The 21,757-nt window shown below is 32.9% G+C and overlaps 2 protein-coding genes across 2 annotated transcripts; both read right to left on the minus strand.

Annotated features, from left to right (window-relative positions):
* Positions 1–473: 473 nt before the first annotated feature.
* On the minus strand, positions 474–9,309 carry LOC112735910 (phospholipid:diacylglycerol acyltransferase 1-like). The gene is made up of 6 exons (XM_025785343.1): positions 8,864–9,309; positions 7,674–7,896; positions 6,738–7,021; positions 5,213–5,504; positions 2,833–3,092; positions 474–957 (listed from the first exon to the last, which is right to left on the minus strand). Exons 1-6 carry the CDS (start codon positions 9,307–9,309, stop codon positions 474–476), a joined length of 1,989 nt encoding a protein of 662 aa, XP_025641128.1.
* A 9,735-nt stretch (positions 9,310–19,044) lies between these two features.
* On the minus strand, positions 19,045–19,392 carry LOC112734068 (uncharacterized). Its single transcript, XM_025783255.1, has one exon. It carries the CDS (start codon positions 19,390–19,392, stop codon positions 19,045–19,047), a length of 348 nt encoding a protein of 115 aa, XP_025639040.1.
* Between the last annotated feature and the right edge of the window lie 2,365 nt (positions 19,393–21,757).

Here is a 21,757-nt window from a genome sequence, read left to right on the forward strand (position 1 = left end):
ACGCTAAATCCATCAGTACAGGTCGATGCTAATTCCGACGATAAGTCAACGGTACTCAATGTTTTTTTTGTAGTGACTAAAACCAGATTAATAGACTAATAACAAAATTTTTTTTTGTAGTGACTAAAACCAGATTAATAGACTAATAACAAACACTCATGTATCATAAATGCAACCAACGTTTACAAGAAGAATCAAAATATGTAAAATTCGACAAATTGAGACTTACAAAGTATTGCTATATATATTCTAGCCATATTCCATAACTAATGCAATAATAGTACTCCTTTTGTTTAATGTTTAAATAAGTATTTGTTTTACTTTTTGGTTTTACTAAAAAGTTAATTTTCAAATACATTAAGATGGTCTAAATATATTAAATTTTTTTAACAAATCTAAAATGTAAAAAAACCTAATTTTTAAAACAAAAAAGTATCTCAACAAAAATATAGTTTCTGAGTATATGAATCCTATTAAAGTTTTAAATTAATCTTTTCAGACCACTTAAAAATATCAGAGTAAACTCTTTCTCCCCCTAAATCCTCACAAGTGGCTCCAGCAGCTACTCTTATAATATCTTCGATCAACGCAAAGTTGCCTAATATATCAACATGGGCACCACTTTGAGTACCACGACCTTCTAGAAGATTTGCTGGAGGAGAGTGATCATACTCTCTTATATATGTACGAATCCCGGAAGGGTTAAAACGGGTTTTTCCCCTCCACCCCTTAGCAAACATGAAGCCAGAGCTCAAAACAGGAACAGTTTCATCACCGTCAGCAGAGTAAACCCCACCTTGTAAACAAGAATCCTCTTTTCCACCGTCAGCTGATGTATCAATTTTAAATGGAATGTTGCATTCAGAATCTGAATTTACTTTGTAGACATAGGCTCTTTCAGTAGGGATTCCAACACCATACATTGAGTAGATTTCCATATCTGTGGCATTTGGTAATCTATAACACAAGTAAACCAACAAAATATATTATTTTTTTTAAATATTTGGACACAGTTTAGAAATCATAGTAGCCATAAGTTATTTTTTTGTTTACATTTATTAATTATTATTGAAATAAATACATAATATTAGATGTAATAAATATATAATTATAAATATTACACACATAAAATTATAGATATTAAATTAAATAAAATAATTTTGGATTGTTATCTTCTTAATATTACTCAATTTTAATAACATGCCTCATTATGATATTAGATTGCGGTTTTTAAGGTTTAGTAAATGCATTAAAATTGAATGACACGACATGAAATTAATTACTTTGTTTCATTTATTATTTGCGAATGATATATTTATTCAAAATGTGTGTTTTATTTTTAGATGGTAGTGGAGATTATTTGATAATTTTTTTCTTCTATGAAACAAGTTTATTTGTTCCAATCGTATGTTATTAACAAAATTCTATATAATACTTTGCAAGTTATAATGCTTGAAGCTAACAAAACTTTACTTGGCATATTTCATAAGCATTTCTAAGGAAAATGAATAACTAAGAAACATTTTTTTGACAAATATTTGGATTCGAAATGCTTGCTTGAAAAATACATTTCTTTGTCATTTTCCTATTTTAGATAAAGAACAAAAATATATTGTTGTACTGATAGTGTTTGGAATTAGATCTTTGAGTAAATTAGATGATTGTTTTTTCTAAGAGTTCATGTTAAGAGATCTCCCAATACTTAAAAGTATTGAGATATTAAGTATAAGAAATAAAATCTCATGTTAGGTGAAAATAAATTGTATAAAGAATTTATAATATGGAAGACTCATTGATTCTCGTAACCTTATTATTTTAAGTCAAAAAATGGCATTTGATGACAAATTTTTGAAAAGTGTTTCAATTTGTGACGGATTATTCTATGGTCTATCAATCTAAAGGATATTGTGAAGAAAGAAAAAGAATATAATGTGTGAATGTTCAAAAATTTGGTCCCTGACAGAGTTTTCTCCTTATTCTATTGTTGTGGAGGTTTTCAAGGAGATAATGATATCATTTACATGTAAATCCGGAGTAAAAATATTTCTTTTGTGTATTATGGATCAAAGAAGCCATAATTCTAAAGACAAATTGGTAAAATTAAAATGCTAAACTCATAACAACGTAAAACACTAATTTATTTGTCTTAATCAAGAGAGTTATTCTAGCATCTTCTATTCTCTAGTATCTTCTATTGTTGGTACAATGTACTGTAGCAATAGGGCTTTTGCTAAATATATACTAAATGATGCATCTTGTTTCTGAATGATTAACTTGAGGAATTCGAGAAACAAAGATGAGACTTGATAATTGGTTAAGGGAAGGTGAAAAGTTTTTCTTCCTTAACAAAATATTTTACCTATCCATTAAGCTAATTGTTAAATAGTTATAAAAATATTATAAAAAGAAAGAAAAACTTTATAAAAAATAATTTTATCCTTGTATTATAAAATATATTAAAAAAAGAGTAATATTAGAAGTAGAGAAACATAATAAGTTTTTTCTCTTTTTTTTCTTCTAATATTGGAGAGAAAAAAAGTCCGTGGTTTTTATCCACTTTTTATACTATTCAGCTTTTCCTCTCTAATTTCTCTCCTCAACCAAACAATGAAAAATAATCATTTTCCTTCTAATTTCCTTTTCTCCCTTTTCTTTCTTTTTCATTTTCTCTCAAACAAATATAACCTTAATGAGTCTCTTTGCATTTTCTTTAATTTTAATTCAAATTTTTATAATAATTTTAAACTCTTAGTAAATAAATATAAATTAATTACTAATTCTCAAAAACAAAAACAAAACGTAAACAAAAAAGGTTAAAGAAGAAAGTCTTACGTTGTTGTTAAAGGATTTGACCAATATTTATAATGATTGTATTTTGGATCATCTAAATCATCAGCAATACCATGTGAAAAATGAGCATCTCCACGCTTCATCATCTTTGGAGCAACAAAATAAAGCAAATCCAAAATTGAATCAGCTGTATATGCTTTGTATTTTGCAATAGCTTCGACATTCTCAATACCCATTTCATGATACTCAGTCCATACATCACAAATAGATACGTTTACATGCTTCTTATCTTTAAGAGCACCCTATCAATTATACAAACCAACCATAAATGTTTAAGAGTCAAATAATTCAATAATTTTAATAAGTTATATGCTCAAATTTGTTACACAAATCAAACTCAGGGCTATGCTAGAAATGACATTGTAATCATGATTAACCACATATATATATACATATTGAGTAATTAATTTAAAAGTTAATATTCTTTGAATTGAGAAGTCAATGTAAAAAATACTCAAAGAAAAATGTTCAATAGTTTATAGTTTATAGTTATTGTTAGCTTCATGATATATCAGAATATATGTTGATTATTAACAAATTTAAATATAATTTAATAATTTTATTAATGTATTATCTAATATTTGTTCAAATATATTAATAAAGTAAAGATTTTTTTTTCCTTAAGTAATCAAAACAAATTAAGTAATTTTTAAATTTGACAAAGTCACTCAGAAACTAAGCTGAGTAAATTGACAATCTCAAAAGCTGTCAAATAACTACCTTAGAAGCATGATTGTATGCCTTATAAGCTCGACAATCCCACTTTCACTTGCAAAATTGTAAAAGCAAAAAAATCGCTAACCTAAAAAAAGTGGCCTAGTTTCTAACATTTAAAAATAAGCGTATTCAACAAGCAAACAGTTTTGGAGACTTTTTCTCTCATTTGTAACAAAGTATAATATGAAGTTTCCTTTAATAAACGTGGAGACGAATATAGAAGAAGGAGTTTTCAACATATCTTTAATTATCTCTGCACACACACACACACACACACATATATATATATATATATGATCCAAACTCTTGAAGAAATACAAAGCTGTTGTTAGAATAAATCAAGAAATTTGATTTTTTATATTTTCTCTTCTTTCTTTTTTTTTATCTTAGAAAAATTTCATTACTTCAAAGTTGTAATCTATACATATCATAATTTTATATCTTAAACCATATTACATTCTTGTAAATATGATACTAGTTTGTGTTTATTTATATCATACACTGAACAATGTTAGAGAACTAGGAGTAAATTCGTCAACTCTGTTGTAGAAGTTGAGAATATCTTTCTTGTTAGTTCATATTACGTGTTATTTAACTTTATAATTTCTCATTGTAACTTGATCCAATAGTGATTTCTAGTTCTGGGAAGACTTACGGAAATAATATCTAAAGTTCTTAGGTCAAGTTGCTGTTTGATCTAACTCTTGCTTGAAAATGTGAAGAAAATATCAAATGTTCTTAGTTGATGGAGTATCCAACTAAGTCAATTTTTAACTTGAGAAGGCTTGAGGCAAGAATATTTAAGGTTTTTAGGTTGGTGAAAAAATAATATTTAACACTTTTAAGTTAGTGGAGTATCCAATTTGAGTCTTACTTGATAAGGTCATTAGAATATCTAAAGTTCTTGGTTGATCGGATATCCAATCAAGTCTTGCTAGAGATAGTCAAATGGAATATCAAATATCTTTAGATAGGGCTGCTATTTAGTCTGATGAGACAAAGTTGTAATATGGGTGGACTATGTGCAAATAATATCTTTATATACTTATTCTTTTATTGGAATTGTCAAGTTATTTGAGGATTGGACTTCGGTATTTTAGACTAAACCAATATATATCACTTTTATACTTCTTCTAAACTTTATCTCCTAAATTTATTTCTCTTTTAATTTGTGTAGTTTAAAAATCTTAGTTACACCTGAGATACCTGAAAAGTCAATTTAAAATGTTATCTAAAATTTGTTAAGACCTCAGAAGGTGTTTTTTTTTTTATTTTGAAATATGAATATATATTTTTAATAGAACTTAAAGCTAGTTTGTTTTCTGAACACACTTACATATATATGTTTCATATAAGTCTAAAGACTTTTAAAGCTTTTAATCCTCTTCTTGTTCACTATTATTACCTCAGTTATAACTCTTGATTTGAGAAATATTGATTGATGTACATATAAAATAGAACTTGATGCAAGTATTTTTTTTATTTGTAAAATTGATTCTTGATAATGAAATCAAAATAACATAAATACTTTATGTATAGATGTTCAAATTGATTGGAAACACTGTATTATTCAAACAAGGGTGAAAGAGTAGTAAATAGCTTATACGCAAAACATCAAATATTTCGACAATATGTGGAACATTACCTTAAAATCCAACCTCTCAAGTTTGGATGAATGTAATGTAGCTACTTCCTTTCCAAACGAAATGAGTCTCCCATAATTCATATTCTTCACTGATGGCTTATGATTGTCTTTATGTTGCTTTGTATTGCATTCATAATGCCCTTCAGGGGACCAATCAAGGCCACCCCATATTGTTTCTCCACCTTTTGGTATCATTGACATTGTTGAATCCCACGTTCGAGTCATTCGCATTAAATGTTGCAATGTTTGAAAATGAAAGACATCACTTTCTAAAACATGTGGTGCAAAAGCCCTGCAAATCAACATTATAATGTTTAAGTTCTACCAAACTTTATTGATATATAGTGGTAAAATTAGAATTTTAATATTAAGGGGACCAAGTTTTTATAATTAATGTTAAATTTACAATGTTTTTAGCTTTAGTTCTTTTTATTATAATGAACTTATTCTAAAAACACTTTTTAAAAGTATAATAATAAAAAATTTGACAATTCTTTATGTATTTAACGTATTGAAGATATAAAAAAAATTATATTTTTTAAAATTTTTTAATAAAATATATTTTTTAGGCCAAATCTATCTTAAAAACATTTGTGTACATAAAATGAAGAGGAATACTTAATTTTATTTTAAAAATTAACAAAAATAAAATAATATATTCCATATAATAATTATTCAATCACTCATTAAAAAAATAGTATAATCTATAAAATTACTATATAAATTTATACTAAAAATATGCTTAATAAACTAAAAAAACTAGAAGCAAATAATTAATAATTTAACATATATATATATAATTAAAAGATTTTTTTCGAAGGGGGACTGTGGCCGACGCTGGCCCCCTTGGTTCCGTCGCTGTTGGTATAACAACTTTTGACCAATACCTAGATCTCCATATTCATCAACAAAGGTTTCATTGACAGGAAATAAAACACAAAATTAAATGTTTAAAATAATTCAAGTGAAAGTGTATGCACAAGTTGGCACACACACAATATATTTTACATAATTATATTATTACTTAAGCCCACAAAAGGAATACAATTCAAAAGATTAATTCACTATATGAGAGAAGTTTATGAATTAAGTACCACACTAATCCTACTTATTTCTATAATATGAGACTCTTGACATTGGCGACTCCTTTAAGGTAATGCCAATGACCTCACTTTATCAACATTAGCAATAGTCATTTTTACTTTATTGATCATGAATCTAAGTTTTGTTTCTTCCTGTTTGGGTTGAAATTGTACGAACGATCTAAAAAAATTTATATATAAGTATTCATTAAGATAACATGAACTACTTAATATAACCTATAGCTAATTTTTTTTAAATCTAACTTCTTAATAAAGGCACCAATTGTTATTATATATTTAAATCCATAGAGAGTTTAACCAAATAACTGGCCCATTAGATGGGGTTAGAGATTCTATAATCGTTAAATATACAAAAAGTATGATATGAATTAAAAGAAACACATAAACAAAGAACCACATAATAGAATAGCTTAAATACATACTTGACAATAGCGATATCCTTGGCTTCCATAGAGAAAAGTCCAGCAAGTGTTTTTGGAACACCAAGAAAGGGTCCTCCAATGTTCATTACTGCTTTAATATGTTTGGCACACCAATCAGAACCACCCCCTCCTCCCATTGGTGCTGGTGCTTCAACCCATTTCATAAAATGTAAAAAGTACAATGTACCCATTGAATGTGGAATTACAACCACCTTTTTACCTCCATTTGTAGCCACCATGAGTTCTATATTGCTTTTCATCCTACTTAGGGTTTGATCTCTAACCTGTAAAAAAATAACTCAAATTGGCAACACAATTATAGCTGTCAAACTCCGTAATTCATTAAAGAGTAAATCACTAAATGCAAATTTTGGTGTTTACAAAAAGGATTCCAAAAGTAAAAAGGTTTTCTTGCGTGGTTGCTAAAGGATTGTGAGTGTTTGATAAATAAATGGTCTAACTTTAAACTTATTTTCTCTTTGTTAATGTAAATGCGCAGGTCAATATTCACATACAGAATACCAATATACATAACATACACAAAGCAGGTATATTTGATGATGGAACAATATATTATTTAAAAAATAATAAAATTCAGATAACTTATCATTCACTTTTACTCTTGTTGTAATTTTTATACATTTCTTTCTATATCAAAATAGGTACCATCAATATAACCTCCAAATATGTCATTTATGGAGGTACATGTCACACTTTAACTATTCACTTCAAAAATTATATTAACAAAAATAGAAGCTAGTTTGCAGTTAGACGATTTTATCAAATATAAATGATAGAAACACATTAAAATTTCTTTCTTTTAATTTGCGTAGTCTGCCAAAATCTTTTAGGTACTAATTTAATAGCTTAGTCTTCACTAAGATATATCAACTGTAAATAAGTTGGAAAAATATGATAACAATTACTCAAAGTTACCTCTGTATTCTGAAATGAGAGTCTCCAATCATAAGAAGCCATATACATGTTTTTCTCCTCATACCCAATACGTGCTAAATTAGCAATTAGAACCGCCCAAACAAAGAATCCAGGTGCAAAATAATCAGCTGCCACTAAGCCAGATACAGGCCTTATTCTCATTCCAGGAGGATCTAGTCCTGTCTCATTGTCTAGTGACATGTGCTTCACCCAGCATAGTGGTCTGAATATAATAAAATGAATTAAATTATCTATTACAACATACATATCACTACAGTCAAATTTAATTTGCATAAACTAGTCATATCTCAAAGTAACTTGAAACAGCATATATGTATTGTCACTCAGCAACAAATTTTTATAAGGAAAATTCCAAATATTCCAAAAGGTGTTGTAGATCAATCATGAACAATCAATCAAACTCCTTAAATTTTGCACCTACTATTATTCAAATAGATCTTCCATATTTATAAGAGAAATTTTAATACTAGACAATCAAGTTGATATAAGTAATAGTTCATCAATTAACTCAATATTAATCTTAGTAAGTTAACTTAAAGTTATATCTTTTTCAGTTATAAATAAAATATTTCCTTCTATTTGAGATTGAAAATTATGAAAATATATGATTAACGATATCATTATTAAATTATGTCAAAAGATAGTACTTTATGTACATTACAACTTGTGACTAGAATGTTATTAAAATCTTGTTAACTTGATTTATGTCGTGTTTGTGCCTAGTAAATAGTAAGTTGAAGTAGAGTGGTAATATACTAGTACTATTCATGAAAACGTGTATAGTCATGATGCATTTAAGAGAAAATTTTATATGACTTTTCTATTATAATTCATATTGTTTGATAGATCAATTCACTACATTTTTATTTTCTTAACCATTCAGTGTCCTCTTATAGTCTCACCTATGAATTTGAATACAAAAATATTAAATAAGTTAAAATATGCGAATTATATATACTAAATTAATGCATAAACATGCAGATTTGACATAGCTAACAACAAATTCATAACTTTGATATTCAAACATTGAAAAGAGTGAAATAACATCCTAATTACCAAAAGTTATTGTTGAAAAGTCATTTTATCATAAAATCTCTTAGAAAGCTAAGATAATATTTTAGTATTTGTTTGTTTTTAACAAGCACTCTTTCAAAAAGGAATAACAATACCTTTTATACAATTCTCCAAAGGTTCCACCCCATAACCTCTTCCTAAATAAGCCATCAGCGCATGATTCACCTTCCCAAAGCTCGAGGCCACAGGTGACAATGCCTGGAACAAAGACCACTGGATGGTTAGCCTTGAGTCCTTCCTTCGCAAGTTTGATGCCCGGAGGGTCTGGCATCGGTCCGGCGATAACCTCCGTTACATATTGTGGTATCGATCTTGGCATGGCATTGTAGAGGAAAAGAAGGAACCACCATACTGTGCATACACCACCTACAAACCACCAACAATTATCCAAACATGACCATCGGGTGTTCGTATTCTTCCTTTTCTCTTCTCTTATTGTTTTTCTCTCTTTATCATTGTCAACGTCGCTATCATCATTGTTGTGGTCTGAATTAGGAGATGAAGGGGTTAAAGTTGGCTTTCTACGTCGTAAAAACGACATTGGTGTTTGGAATCACAAGAGTAAGAGTAGGAAAGAAGCTTTCGATGAATGGTAATTGAAGTTTCAAGTGTTCCTTAAATTATGTGAAAGCTTTTTTTTTCTTATGTAACTCATCATGAGCTTTTTTCGCTTCTTTTTCTTTTATGTAGTATTATTCATTTTTTATGATTTTTTTTTGGAAATAATATTTTCACCAAACCTGAAAGGTATATATAAAAAAAGACGTACTGAAAAGTAGTGTATATAACATTTTTCTTAAAAAATGTAGGCAAATTCCTTTTGTTTATGATTATTGGAATTTTCAAGTGTTGGACACATATGAGATATCACGATGTATATTTCAATAAGGAAAATATTAAAAGCTAATACTTTTAGTAGGAAAAAAATTAATCATATTAGGTATACACATTGAATATAAAATATTTATTAAAAATAATATTGAACTATATTAATATATAAATATATGGTGGTTGACTTTAGTGTGAATATAGTATTTTTGAGAAAAAGTTAGAAAAATTTATTTGTTTTGGTTCAAATACAAGACAAATATAGGAAAAAAAGGCATTGGTAATCTAACATTTTTTTTATGATGACAAATATTTCATAGAATATATGTTATCCTAAATTTTTTATTATGAGTGATGCAGGTCTCAAACTTGGTTAGGTAAAATCTTTACTTTTTAAAAGTAATTTATAAAAGCTAACTTTTAAAATATAGTTTTTTAAAAATTATAGCATCTATGTTTAGTAAATTAAATTAAAAATAGATTTTAATAAGCACAAGCAACAACAAGTTTATTTGGTAAAATAGCTTTTAAAATTAAAAAAAAAAAAACTATAATAGACATTAATGTAAAACTTAAATTTGGATATTAATTAATGTATGATATTATATGAAACTTTTTTATTTTGATAAGCACAAGCCAACTTTAAAAAGCTTTTTCTTTGGTGCTTCCAAAAGCATCCCTAACTTTTTTGAAAGCTTCAAGCACAAGCACATAAGCTCTTTAATTTACCAAACACAAAACAAGGTGCTTGTTCTATTGAAAAGTGCAAATACCTCTTCAAAAAGCTTTACCACACCAAGCCTTAATGGCATCAATATTGAAAAGCATTCAATGGCTAATTATTCAGCAAGCAATATATTAAGGATATCATCTATAATTAAAGAATATCCTCCAACATCAAATCAAGCCTAACAAAGAAAAGATGATGCACATTATTATCAAGCAAAAGAAGAAATGATTTTCATTCATTGCCAATTGTAAGTTCTGAGTAATTAGTAACTAATTAACTAATAAATTAATTATTATTTAAAGAAATTAGGAAATTTAATTTTATAGTTTAATGAAGTAGAAATAATTAAAATATGAATTTTAACATTACTTTTAAAGAATTTGGCCTAAAATCGGGCTAATAGGCCAAACCGGTTGAATCGGACTCACATTGAGCCCAAGGCCCAACCCAAACACCACTTTAATGAAGTGGCTTCAGCCACCTCTTCCTCTCATTATGAAACTCACGCTGGAAACTTGGAGGGGAAGAAGAGGAACTCCAAACCCTAACCTTGCATTCAATCCCATTTATCTCTCAATCTGGAGCTCTGATCGTCACACCGTTTACGGCCACGCAATCACCGCGTCGAGCTCTACAAAATCCACTGAACAATTTGTAAGGTAAGCCTCAGTTTCTTTTCCATCTGCTCACCTTTCATTTTCGAAAATCTTAAGCCTTTGTGTTGAGATTTTGTTGAATTTTGATGTTTAGGATCAAATTAGCTTTGTGGACTTGCCAGATCTTGTTACAAATTTCTGTTGGCAAGGTGAGAAACCTCTAACCCTTGTGAAATTGTTAAATTATCAAAACCTTTTTTGATTTTGTGGTATTTATGTGGAATTAGAGTGAGATATATGTTTTGGAAACAAATTTGGTGATATCGGTGATTAGAAAGCAAACCGTGGAGGTTGGGTTTTCGTTCGGTGAGGATTCGGGGCTTTGGACACTTGAGGAATGGAGAAATTTGTGGTGCTTTGGCATTAGGGAGGAATCGGCCAAGGTATGATTTTGGTTTCTCATAGATAATATATAATGTCATGTGAAAATTTAGGCTAGATGACCATAGTATAGGTTGGAATGTGCAAGCATGTTAATGTTTAGTAACTTTGATGGAAATATTGAATGATTTTGAGAATGAGTTAATGATTGATGATTTTGTTGAAAGTATGATTTTGGTGTTTGATGATGATGTTAAATTATGATGTTGAATTGATTTTTGGGTTGTTTGGAGTGAAAATAAATATGATTGAGTAAACGGTGTAGTGGGGAGAAGATGGTATGGTTCTGGACTTGTTTATGCACAATGAGGGTTGTTTTGTGGAGTGTTACATTGGTTTTTAAATGAAATTTTGGTAAAAATAGAAGTTTGGCATTTCTTTGAAAAAATTAATTTTTGACGGAACTTCGGAGAATCATAACTTTGCTTTCGGACCCTAAACTTTGTTGAACTTATTTTAAATACAAATTGGGTCTGTGAAGTTTATACCATTTGAACAACGGATGAAAAATCATTTAAAATGAAAGAGTTATGCACGTTTGAAGTTTGGTATCAAATTTTGGAAATTCTACAACTTACCAGTTTTTTAAGAAAAAGGAAGAGTCGCGTACGTGAATACACACGTGACGCAGACTTTAGGCTCTGTCCAGACGTCCCGCGAGCATGCACATGCGTACGTGAAAGGGATATCTTACAGGCTCGTGTACGCGGGCAAGTACCACACAACGCGGGACATCTTCCCTGTCCGAGGGGCTCGCGTATGCGGATGAGGATCGCGTACGCGAGTTCAGCAAATTACACCCCTGTGTACACGAAACATGGCATGCGTATGCAGAACCCTTATTTTTGGAAAAAGTGGATTTTTGTGATTTTAACTTATTTTCTAACATCAAACATCTATAGTTACCCTCTAAAGTCCCAAATTTAGTTCCTAATCATAAGTAGAGGGGTAAACTTAGAGGAGAAGTTAACTTGCTAGTGAAGAAAGGTTTTGAAGTAATGATTTGTTGTTGAGGAAGTGTGGAAATGATGATGATACAGTGAATCATGAATTGAAATGATGTTGAGAAAGAATTTTTGGATGAGATACCTGGGCAGTAGAAAGGATTGTGGTTTGTCCCACTTGCTCCGGGTCAGTGATCGAGATACCTGGACAGTAGCAAGGATTGTGGTTTATCCCGCTTACTCCAGATTAGTGATTATGATGCCTGGGTAGTAGCAGCAGTAGTGGATTATTCCACTTGCTCCAGGTTGAGTTTTTAAACACTTGTCTGGGTAGTAACAGTAGTAGAACAGGTTGAATGTCTTAATAGAAGAATACTTCGAAGTAACTTTATCATGTGGTTGAACTTGAATAATGTTGGTTGATATGTGCAGCTGTGCATGTTCTAAAGTTACAGCATTTCTGAGTAGAAAAAGAAAAGAAAAAAAAAATCAGAATCACAAAGGAATCTTAACTAATGATAAAATAGCATCCCTATGCTAACAGAAAACTAGAAACACTATTAAATTAACAACAAATAAATTCAATTTCTTGTTTATACTATACAACACACACAGACCTCGGTCACTGGTGGGATTGAAAACAAAAGGGATCCCCAATCAAATTCAAACCTACAGCAAGAAAAAGCTACTGTTGCTAAACAACTAAAGTTGGAAGAGGGTAACAAAGAAATCACCCTCATTTCAGCTAAAGCTATAAACTTTGAATTGAAACAGAATTGGGTATAGATTGAATTTCATTATTTAAACGCAAAAAAAAAAGAGAGAATTAGAGAAGAAAGACATACTTGTAGAGATTGGGATGAAGTTGAAGGAGAGAAGGTAGCGACTTGAAGCAATGCTTCTGCAGATTCCTAGCAGCAAACATTGATGAATCGAAGAATCGAAGGTGGTGGTTGAATCAGTTAACAGTTAAAGTATATGCCACTATTCACTATTCAGTAGTCACTCACTGACTCACTCTTCTTCGCTCTTCTTCGCTGTTCTTTCAGGGGTAATTAGTTAACAGTTAACAATTTATAGATTTTTAAACACTCTAGGTTGTTTTTAACACTCGCGTACGCGAACAGGGTGACGCGTACAAGGATGCCCAAATTTTGACTTATGCGTACGCGGGGCAGGGGTTCGTGTATGTGAAACCCCTGTTTTGCTAAAAATTTGTTTTTTTTTCACTTTTTCAAGGGTTCTTTAGCTTTCTAAACTTCTCTAATTACCGTTTAAGATTTCTATCTAGTAATTAGGTCCTAAGACTAATAGAGGTGAGTTAGTGAATCAAATTGATGAAATTCTGTTATAAGTTTAGAAGACGGTGACTTAGGCTTGGGAAGTTCTGTGGATGGAATAGCTTGAGTGTCTGGGCGGAGTGTTGAGGTGACAATGAATTGATAAACATAAATGATTATGGTTAATGAGATGAGTATATGCGGACTTGTGCTATGAGCAGTGATCTCTCAGATTGAGTATGTGTTTGTGATATGCATTGTTCTCCATTGTAAGGGCTGTTGCAGTCTCCTGCCTACGTCCAGATGTGAGGACTGTGGCAGTCTCCTGTTCACGTGACATGCATTGAATTGGTAAGTTGTTATGCACCTTGGGAAAGGGCTGTAGCAGTCTCCTGCTTGTCGAGGTAGCGGTGCTGGCATAAGGGCCGAGGCAGTCTCCCGCCTACATTGAGATGTGAGGACTGAGGTAGTCTCCCACTCGCATAACCTTCTATGTCGCCAAAGTGAACTCGATCACTATAACCCAAAAGAGTGTGTGTAACACCCCAATTACCCTAAGCCTTACCTCTAGCCGTAAAGCAAAGGTTAATCAAGGGTTACGACAATTTTAAGGCTTATACATACATACATACATACATATATATATATATATAAGGAAATAATATATTCTAGAAGCCTGATGAAGGAATAAATTCAAAGACAGATTTACAAAAGCGCGAAACGTTCACACGAAGCTAACACACAAGACACAAGGTTTAGATGTAAAAGAATGAAACATATATATAGATACAATATTATTATAATCATAGAGAACTAGCCGCAGCTTGCGGAGTTTAAGCCGACTAGTTACAAATAGAACAATACAGAGTTTTGGAATTTAAAACAGCTTATACAACTTATTTCTCAAATAAGCCTCTAAGGCCATAAAGTTGAATATACAAAAGGTGAGATAATACTGTGACATAAGTAAAACAGAAATAAACAAGGAACGAACCATACTCTGCTCTGTCACCATATCCGCAATCTCACCGAAGTAGATTACGATCTGCATCTGAAAAATAACAAAGTATGGAATGAGAACCGGAGGTTCTCAATATGGTAACAGTGCCCAATGATGTAAGATGTAAGGCTCCGGGACGCCGAAGACAATCCTAGAACTTCACATCACATACGGATATTCAAGCTTAGAACAAAGTAAATAAATATATAACGAACTTAAACCATGAACCGGGTTATCTAAACTTATGGGAATTCTAACTAACACTAATCACACCGCTGTATCCCATAGCCCTCGCCAACCTACCCTCCACGCGATGAATGTCTATCCTATTGGCTCGTGATATCACTTGTCGGTCCGTAAATGCCAACCCGACACATCCTCCCGGATGTAGCCTTTTCTGTCACGCCAGGGATATAGTGCCCTACGCACTCATGCAGCAGCTCTTCTGCTATGCCAGGGATATAGTGCCCTGCACACTCATGTAGTAGGGAGTCTACTACGCCAGGGATATAGGCCCCGCACACTTCATGCAGCAGAGAAGGAAATAACCATAACAAATCATGCAGCAGAACAATCTACCACGCTGGGGATATAGGCTCTACATACTCTCAACAACAACTAGTCATGCAGCAGAACAATCTGCCACGCCGGAGATATAGACTCTGCACACTATCAACAACTACTGGTCATGCAGCAGAACAATCTACCATGCCGGAGATATTGGCTTTGCACACTATTAACAATCCAATAACTTCATCCTCAAATCATCACCAGACATCACCATTTCTCATTTCAAATCACTTTCAACAACATCTACTCATGCAGCAGAGAAACCTGCTATGCCAGGGTTATAGGCTCTGCACACTTTCCTTCCATATCCATCATTAGTTCTTAATTCCATTTCGAACTCATTAGTTCATCAATTCCTCAAGTCATTATCAATAATCACCAATTCCACCACTCTTCCTTCTTCTCTCAACTAACTCATCCTTAATACACTAGAAACCTAAACCTCCATTCACTAACTTTCTAACGTAAAACCCAAATAAATCTCCTAGGACCTTTCCCTTATTCCAATGCCCAAAGATAAGCCCAAGAGTCTTAAAATGGTGTCATAGAAGTATAGAATCTTGTTGGGAAAGTGAAATAGTTTAAAAACAAAGTTTAAGTTATAAAACAGGACGTGTGCGTACGCACAGGGGGTGTACGTGCGCACGCCCAGAAGATTTTTAAGATGTGTGCGTACGCATAGAGGTGTGCGTACGCACATGCATTAACTTTCCCAACATGTGCGTGCGCACAGGTTGTAAAACCTCATTGGTGTGTGCACGCACACACTGTGCTAGCGCTGCAAACAGCACGCCCATCCCTGCCTGTACGTGTGCATAGATCCGTGCGTCCGCACAGGTCTAAAATTTTACAGGGTTGTGCGTGCACACAAGGCTGTGCGTGCGCACATACCAGAAATCACAAAATTCTGCAACTCTGCAAAATTTCAGATTTCGACACCAATCTTTGAATGATCATAACTTCCTCTACAAAATTCCAAATTTTATAAACTTTATATCAAATTGAAGGGTTTTCAATAATCTTTAATTCCAAACTAAATTCAATAAGTTTTGAAAATCGAGGCAAAAGTTATGATCAGACAAAGTTCATAAAAAATCCATTTTTACCCAAAACCTCATAACCTCAAATTCAACCAATTTTCAAACTAAAACCAATCTAGTCACAACCCAAACAATACCAAAACAACCCAAAACTCATACCACACACTACTTTAACTATTTTTTCAATCACGCAACTTTCTAAACCATTCAACAATCCCAATTCCAACCAAATTCACATTTTCCACTTTCCCTTATTAACGTCAACAAACCCCATCAACCATTAACAATCCTCAAAATCATCATTACCCAATTTTTCACATCATACACCAACACCATCATTTACCATAACCAACACAATTCATAAATAATCATCAACAATACCAACAACTCTCAACAACCATAATAAATATCAACACTCATCCTCAATTTTCTCAACATCAACAACTATCAACAATATTAATAATCACTACAAATCCTCATCAATCTCAATAATCATTAATCTCTCATCAACAACAATAAATCGCACATTCCTCACCAACATTCATAATCATCAAAAGCCAACAACATCAATATTCATCATAAACCATTAAATACCCACAACCTCATCAAATCATATAATCATTATTACTAGTATTTGAATTCATTCCACACAACACCACCACTTCATTTATCAATCCTCATCAACAACACCAATCATCAATACTCACTAACACCAATAATTACATCAATTCACATATAATTATTCATACACCAATATCATTCAATCCTATCTTAGGGTCAACTAGTCTAAGTGTCCATAAACATTACATATTACATAAAGGAAACCAAAACCATACCTTGGCCGATTCCCAAATGCTCCAAACACCAAAACTAAACCACCAAACTTGATCCAAAGCCTCAACCAACTCCAACAAACACCAAAGCTCAAACTAACAACACATATATCACCAAAATCAAAACCTAAGATACATAAAACAACTAAACACAAGGGTTTAGTAAAACCTTACCTTATCCAACGTGAGTAGGGGTAAAATACAACAATTACCCACTACTAGAGATCACCTAAACAAGCAAAACCACAAAACTTGCTCAAAAACCAAACCTAAAATGCGCAGAAACTTAGGACACGAAACTGGGAGTGAGATGCGAGCTCTTACCAAATTTATTTAGATAAAAAGAAAGAGCTCGTCAAGAGCTTCGCGTGGCCTCAAACAGCTCATCAATCGGAGCTCCGGATAAAAAGTTATGGAGTTTTGAAGGAGGAGGTAAATAGTAACCTTCTTCCTCCCTTCTCTCACCCAGCAGCGCCCCTTTCTTTTAATTTGGGGTGGAATGGCTGAGTTGCTCTTTAAATGAGCATATATATGTTGGGCCTCGGGCCCGGTTTGGACCCGGTCCAATTTGTTAGGGTTTTTAGCCCGTTTGACCCACTTTGGGCCAAAACCTTTAAGATTAGTGCCCAGTTTTCAATTCTAAATTATTTTTGTCCTTTTAAAACAATAATTAAATTTTCCAAAATATTATTTTTTCTGAAAACACGGTATCGGACAGGCTTAAATCGGTTCGAACGGATCGGTTGCCGGTTCTCAGTTTTTCGCAGAAAATACATTTTCTGACTTAGAAAAATTCACTGAAACCAATTTTCACATTTATATTTTCAAATTAAAACTTATAAATTTTGAATCTATTCCAGGCACTAAAATTATTTTATTAAAACAGTTTTGCGTGAAAAACTCGGGTTCTTACAGTGTGCCAGGCACTACAACTTACGGGGTGTAAGAAAGAGTGAGTAGGGCAATATATCCCTGGTCGTGGCAGAAAGGCGACATCCCGGGGATGTGTTAGTTGGCATTTTGAACCGACAAGTGATATCACGAGCCAAATAGGATAGACATTTATTATATGCATCTTTTACATGCTTTCTTGCTTTGATTACTGGAGTTATGCCTATTTGAATAATATGGCTAAATGCTAGTTGATTTACCTGCTATATATGTATACTATTTGTGCTTTACTTGTTTGCATTATATGTGTTTTACTGGCATTGAGGAGGTTAGGTAGGCGGTGGCGATGGGATCTCATGGAGGGTAGGTTGGTGAAGGATGTGGGACAACGATGATTAGTATTAGTTAGAAATCCCTTAAGTTAGACTACCCTGTTTATGGTTTAAGTTATTTACTTCTTTAGGCTTGAATATATCTGTTTTGATGTGAAGTTCTATGATTGCCTTTGACATCCCGGAACCTTATATCTTACATATTGGGCACTGTAACCATACTAAGAACCTCCGGTTCTCATGCCATATATTTTTGTTGTTTTTCAGATGCAGGTCACAAATTCACCCCGGTGAGTTTGCGGACATAGTGACAGAGCGGAGGATAGTTTCTCCTTTGTTTTAATTCTGCTTTATTTTGATGTAGTTACTCTCTCATCCTTTGTATTTATATAACTTTGTTGCCTTAGAGGCTTTTGCTTTAACCCTTGAGAGATAGGAAGTAAGCTTTTTATAAAACTATGTTGTATCTCTCGACTAGTCGGCCTAAACTTCGCAGGCTGTGACTAATTTTCTTTTTGTATATCATACTTATATATATCTTGTCTACTTAAATTATTACCTTATGTATCCTGGAGCTATCTACAAGGTTATATATGTATGTATTATGTTTTGTATCTTTTCATGCCAACGCATTTAGCTATCGTGTGTGAACGCTTCGCGCTTTGTAATTCCGGTTTATGCGACTTTGAGCTTTTATTCCTTCATTGGTCTTCTAGTATTAATATTTCTTTCTATATATTTTACTATACAAGTTTTAGAACTATCATGGCACTTTGTTATCCTTCAAACCTTTACGGTATGAGGTAAGGCATTGGGTAATAGGGTGTTACACTGTTGTCATCTTGTGCCACTGCAATAAGCAACACACCACCATATTTGCCATACATGTGCGTCCCATTGATAGAAACAAATGGCTTGTAATGCTTGAAAGCCTCGACATAAGACGGGAAGGCCCAGAATACTTTGTCGAACATGCTACAGTCGCGGACCATAAGGTGCCCATCATAGTAAGATAAGGCCCTGAGCTCACATACTGTTCCGGGACAACAACTCTGAAGTGCTTGTAGCAACTTCGGCACGTTGTTGTATGACTCCTCACAATCTCCGTATATCTGCGCAATTGCCTTTTGCTTTGCCATCCAGATCTTTCTATACGAGAGTTTGAAGTGATAGCTTTGTTGAACTGTACCCTGTAGGACATGGATACTGACAGATGGGTTGGACTATATCAACGGCAGGATGACATTGCAGATGAGGGTGCTGTCCAACTGTCGATGGTCTTGGGACATGGTAAGTGGTAAATATGTATGCGCTCCACCAACCTTCCGGACCTTCCTAACGAAATAAAACATTCATGGTCAGAAACTACACCAGATATAACAATCATAAATGAGTAAAAATGCCACAATTAAATTTGACCTCACCAATATCCGAGATTCTATCGGAGGGCTACACGGAGACTCCAGGGACTTCCAATTGCAGATTGGCAGCAATGCACATGGTACTTTAATCGGTCTGATTCAACAACTTGGTACTTAGCCCTTCTGCAAATGTTGTAGTTCTTCACACCCTGCATTACTGCATCTGTGCTTTTGAATTTGTGACTGACCCGAAACTCCACCCCACTGTAATCGTCTTTCCCGGTGTTGAAAAATGGAGATTTTTCATGCATCGCGTCTAGATCCAATGCATGATAGTGACTTGGTACATATGATAGCGCCGAAATCAGGTGGGGGAGGAGGCAAAACATAGCACACCGCTGTCTCGACTGGCATCTTTGGTACAAACTCCTCCTCATCATCATCTTCAGAAGAACCACTATCGTTGCTATCCGCAACATACTCCTCATCGGAGTCTTCATCATCCACGTCCATATCTTCCACTGGACTAGCAACATGAATCGGTGGTGGTGCGAGAGGTGGATCATCCTGCACAAAGGTCGAGTGGGCGGATCTGCCGCCACCAACATCACCAACCTCCGTGAAAAACTCCAGCACTTGTTCTGCCATGGAGCCGAAACAGACGACACCGAAAAACTCCATTTTCCAACGATACTAGCAACCTATACCCCACTCTTCCGATCCCTTTTCTCTGTAAATCACCAAGGTTACTCAATATTAAACTCGAACAAAGAACTTACTCGCCGAGTGCACAATAGTAACATATTATCATACTCAAATATCACCCCATTGTCATTGTTTCTCATACAACAATTGGGATACACACAGACAACAACATATCCGCTACTACTGGATATTTTTGCCTATTTTTTGAAAGAAAGATATAGGAGAAGAAGATATGAAATGTATATGGAGAATACCAAAGGTTGCACATCCTTTTATAGCTGTTGAAAATTTGTCTTATTGTATTTCATTTACACTGTAAACGTGATAATTTATCACGTATCTTGTTTACAGTGTAAACAAGATATGTGTAAACTTATCTCATTTACACTGTAAACAAGATAAGACATACTACATATTTTTGTAATTATTTTACAAATTATTTATTTCAATAAATAAAATATTTTTTATTTATTTAAAAGAAATCTCCTATAAAACCCAACAAATAAATTATCATCATTAAAAACAAATTAATCTAATGTAATTAATATTAATGATGTTGACATATTCTACCCACTCTACTTTGACACAAAACTTATCTACGAGTAGGGGTGGAAAAAGGCCAGGCGGCCTGCCAGGGGCCTGCAGCCTGGCCTGTGTTTGGCCTGACCTGGCCTGGCCTGTTATAAAATAGGTACAGGCCCAGGCTCATTTAAAAGCCTTAATACGTTAATAGGCCAGGCCCAGGCTCGCTAATTAATCTTATTGGCCTGTCAGGCCTGCTTGGGCCTGTTAAAATATAATTAAATATATAAATAATTATTTATTATAACAAAATTATGAGATATTTTAAATCTATTATATTTTATTATAAATATTTTTGTATATTTTAAATACATTAAAAGTTTAAAATTTTTTTATAAATATTAAATATATGACATATTACATATAAATATTTTTATTAAAAAATAATTTTTTTAAATAATAATTTTATTTTTGTAAAAAAAAAAAATCAGGCCTTTTAACAGGCTTCAGGCCAGGCCAGACTGAATAACAGGCCAGGCCTAGTACCTTATAAAGAGCCTATAACAGGCTGCAGGCCAGGCTCAGGCCAATTAACTGTATGACAGGCCAGGCCTGTTAAGAGTAAAGCCTGGCCTGGCCTGGCCTATTTCCACCCCTATCTACAAGTGTGGGAACAACACTAACACACGTCACCTCTCTTCTAGTGCTACACTTCTTCAGCCCATGAGAAAATTTTTTTTCCTTCAGTACAATAACATTACCCAAAAAAAGTACATAAAATATGGTGGGTAAGAGGGTAAAGAAAAGAGTTGAGAGAAGGAGATGACAGGTCAAATAAAAAAAAGTTATCTAAAATGAGAAAATTGATAAAGTGGTTAAATAATATTATAATTATTTTTAAATTTATAACTTTTTA

This window comes from Arachis hypogaea, chromosome 13, assembly GCF_003086295.3.
Source record: "Arachis hypogaea cultivar Tifrunner chromosome 13, arahy.Tifrunner.gnm2.J5K5, whole genome shotgun sequence".
NCBI lineage: Eukaryota > Viridiplantae > Streptophyta > Magnoliopsida > Fabales > Fabaceae > Arachis > Arachis hypogaea.

Excerpts from the sequence above, each read along its gene's own strand:
- LOC112735910 (XM_025785343.1), bottom strand. The coding sequence starts at position 9,309 with ATGTCGTTTTTACGACGTAGAAAGCCAACTTTAACCCCTTCATCTCCT. Across the intron at positions 5,505-6,737 it reads AAGGATATCGCTATTGTCAA|GGCTTTTGCACCACATGTTT; the intron begins GTATGTATTTAA and ends GTTGATTTGCAG. Across the intron at positions 3,093-5,212 it reads TTGAGAGGTTGGATTTTAAG|GGTGCTCTTAAAGATAAGAA; the intron begins GTAATGTTCCAC and ends TATAATTGATAG.
- LOC112734068 (XM_025783255.1), bottom strand. The coding sequence starts at position 19,392 with ATGGCAAAGCAAAAGGCAATTGCGCAGATATACGGAGATTGTGAGGAG.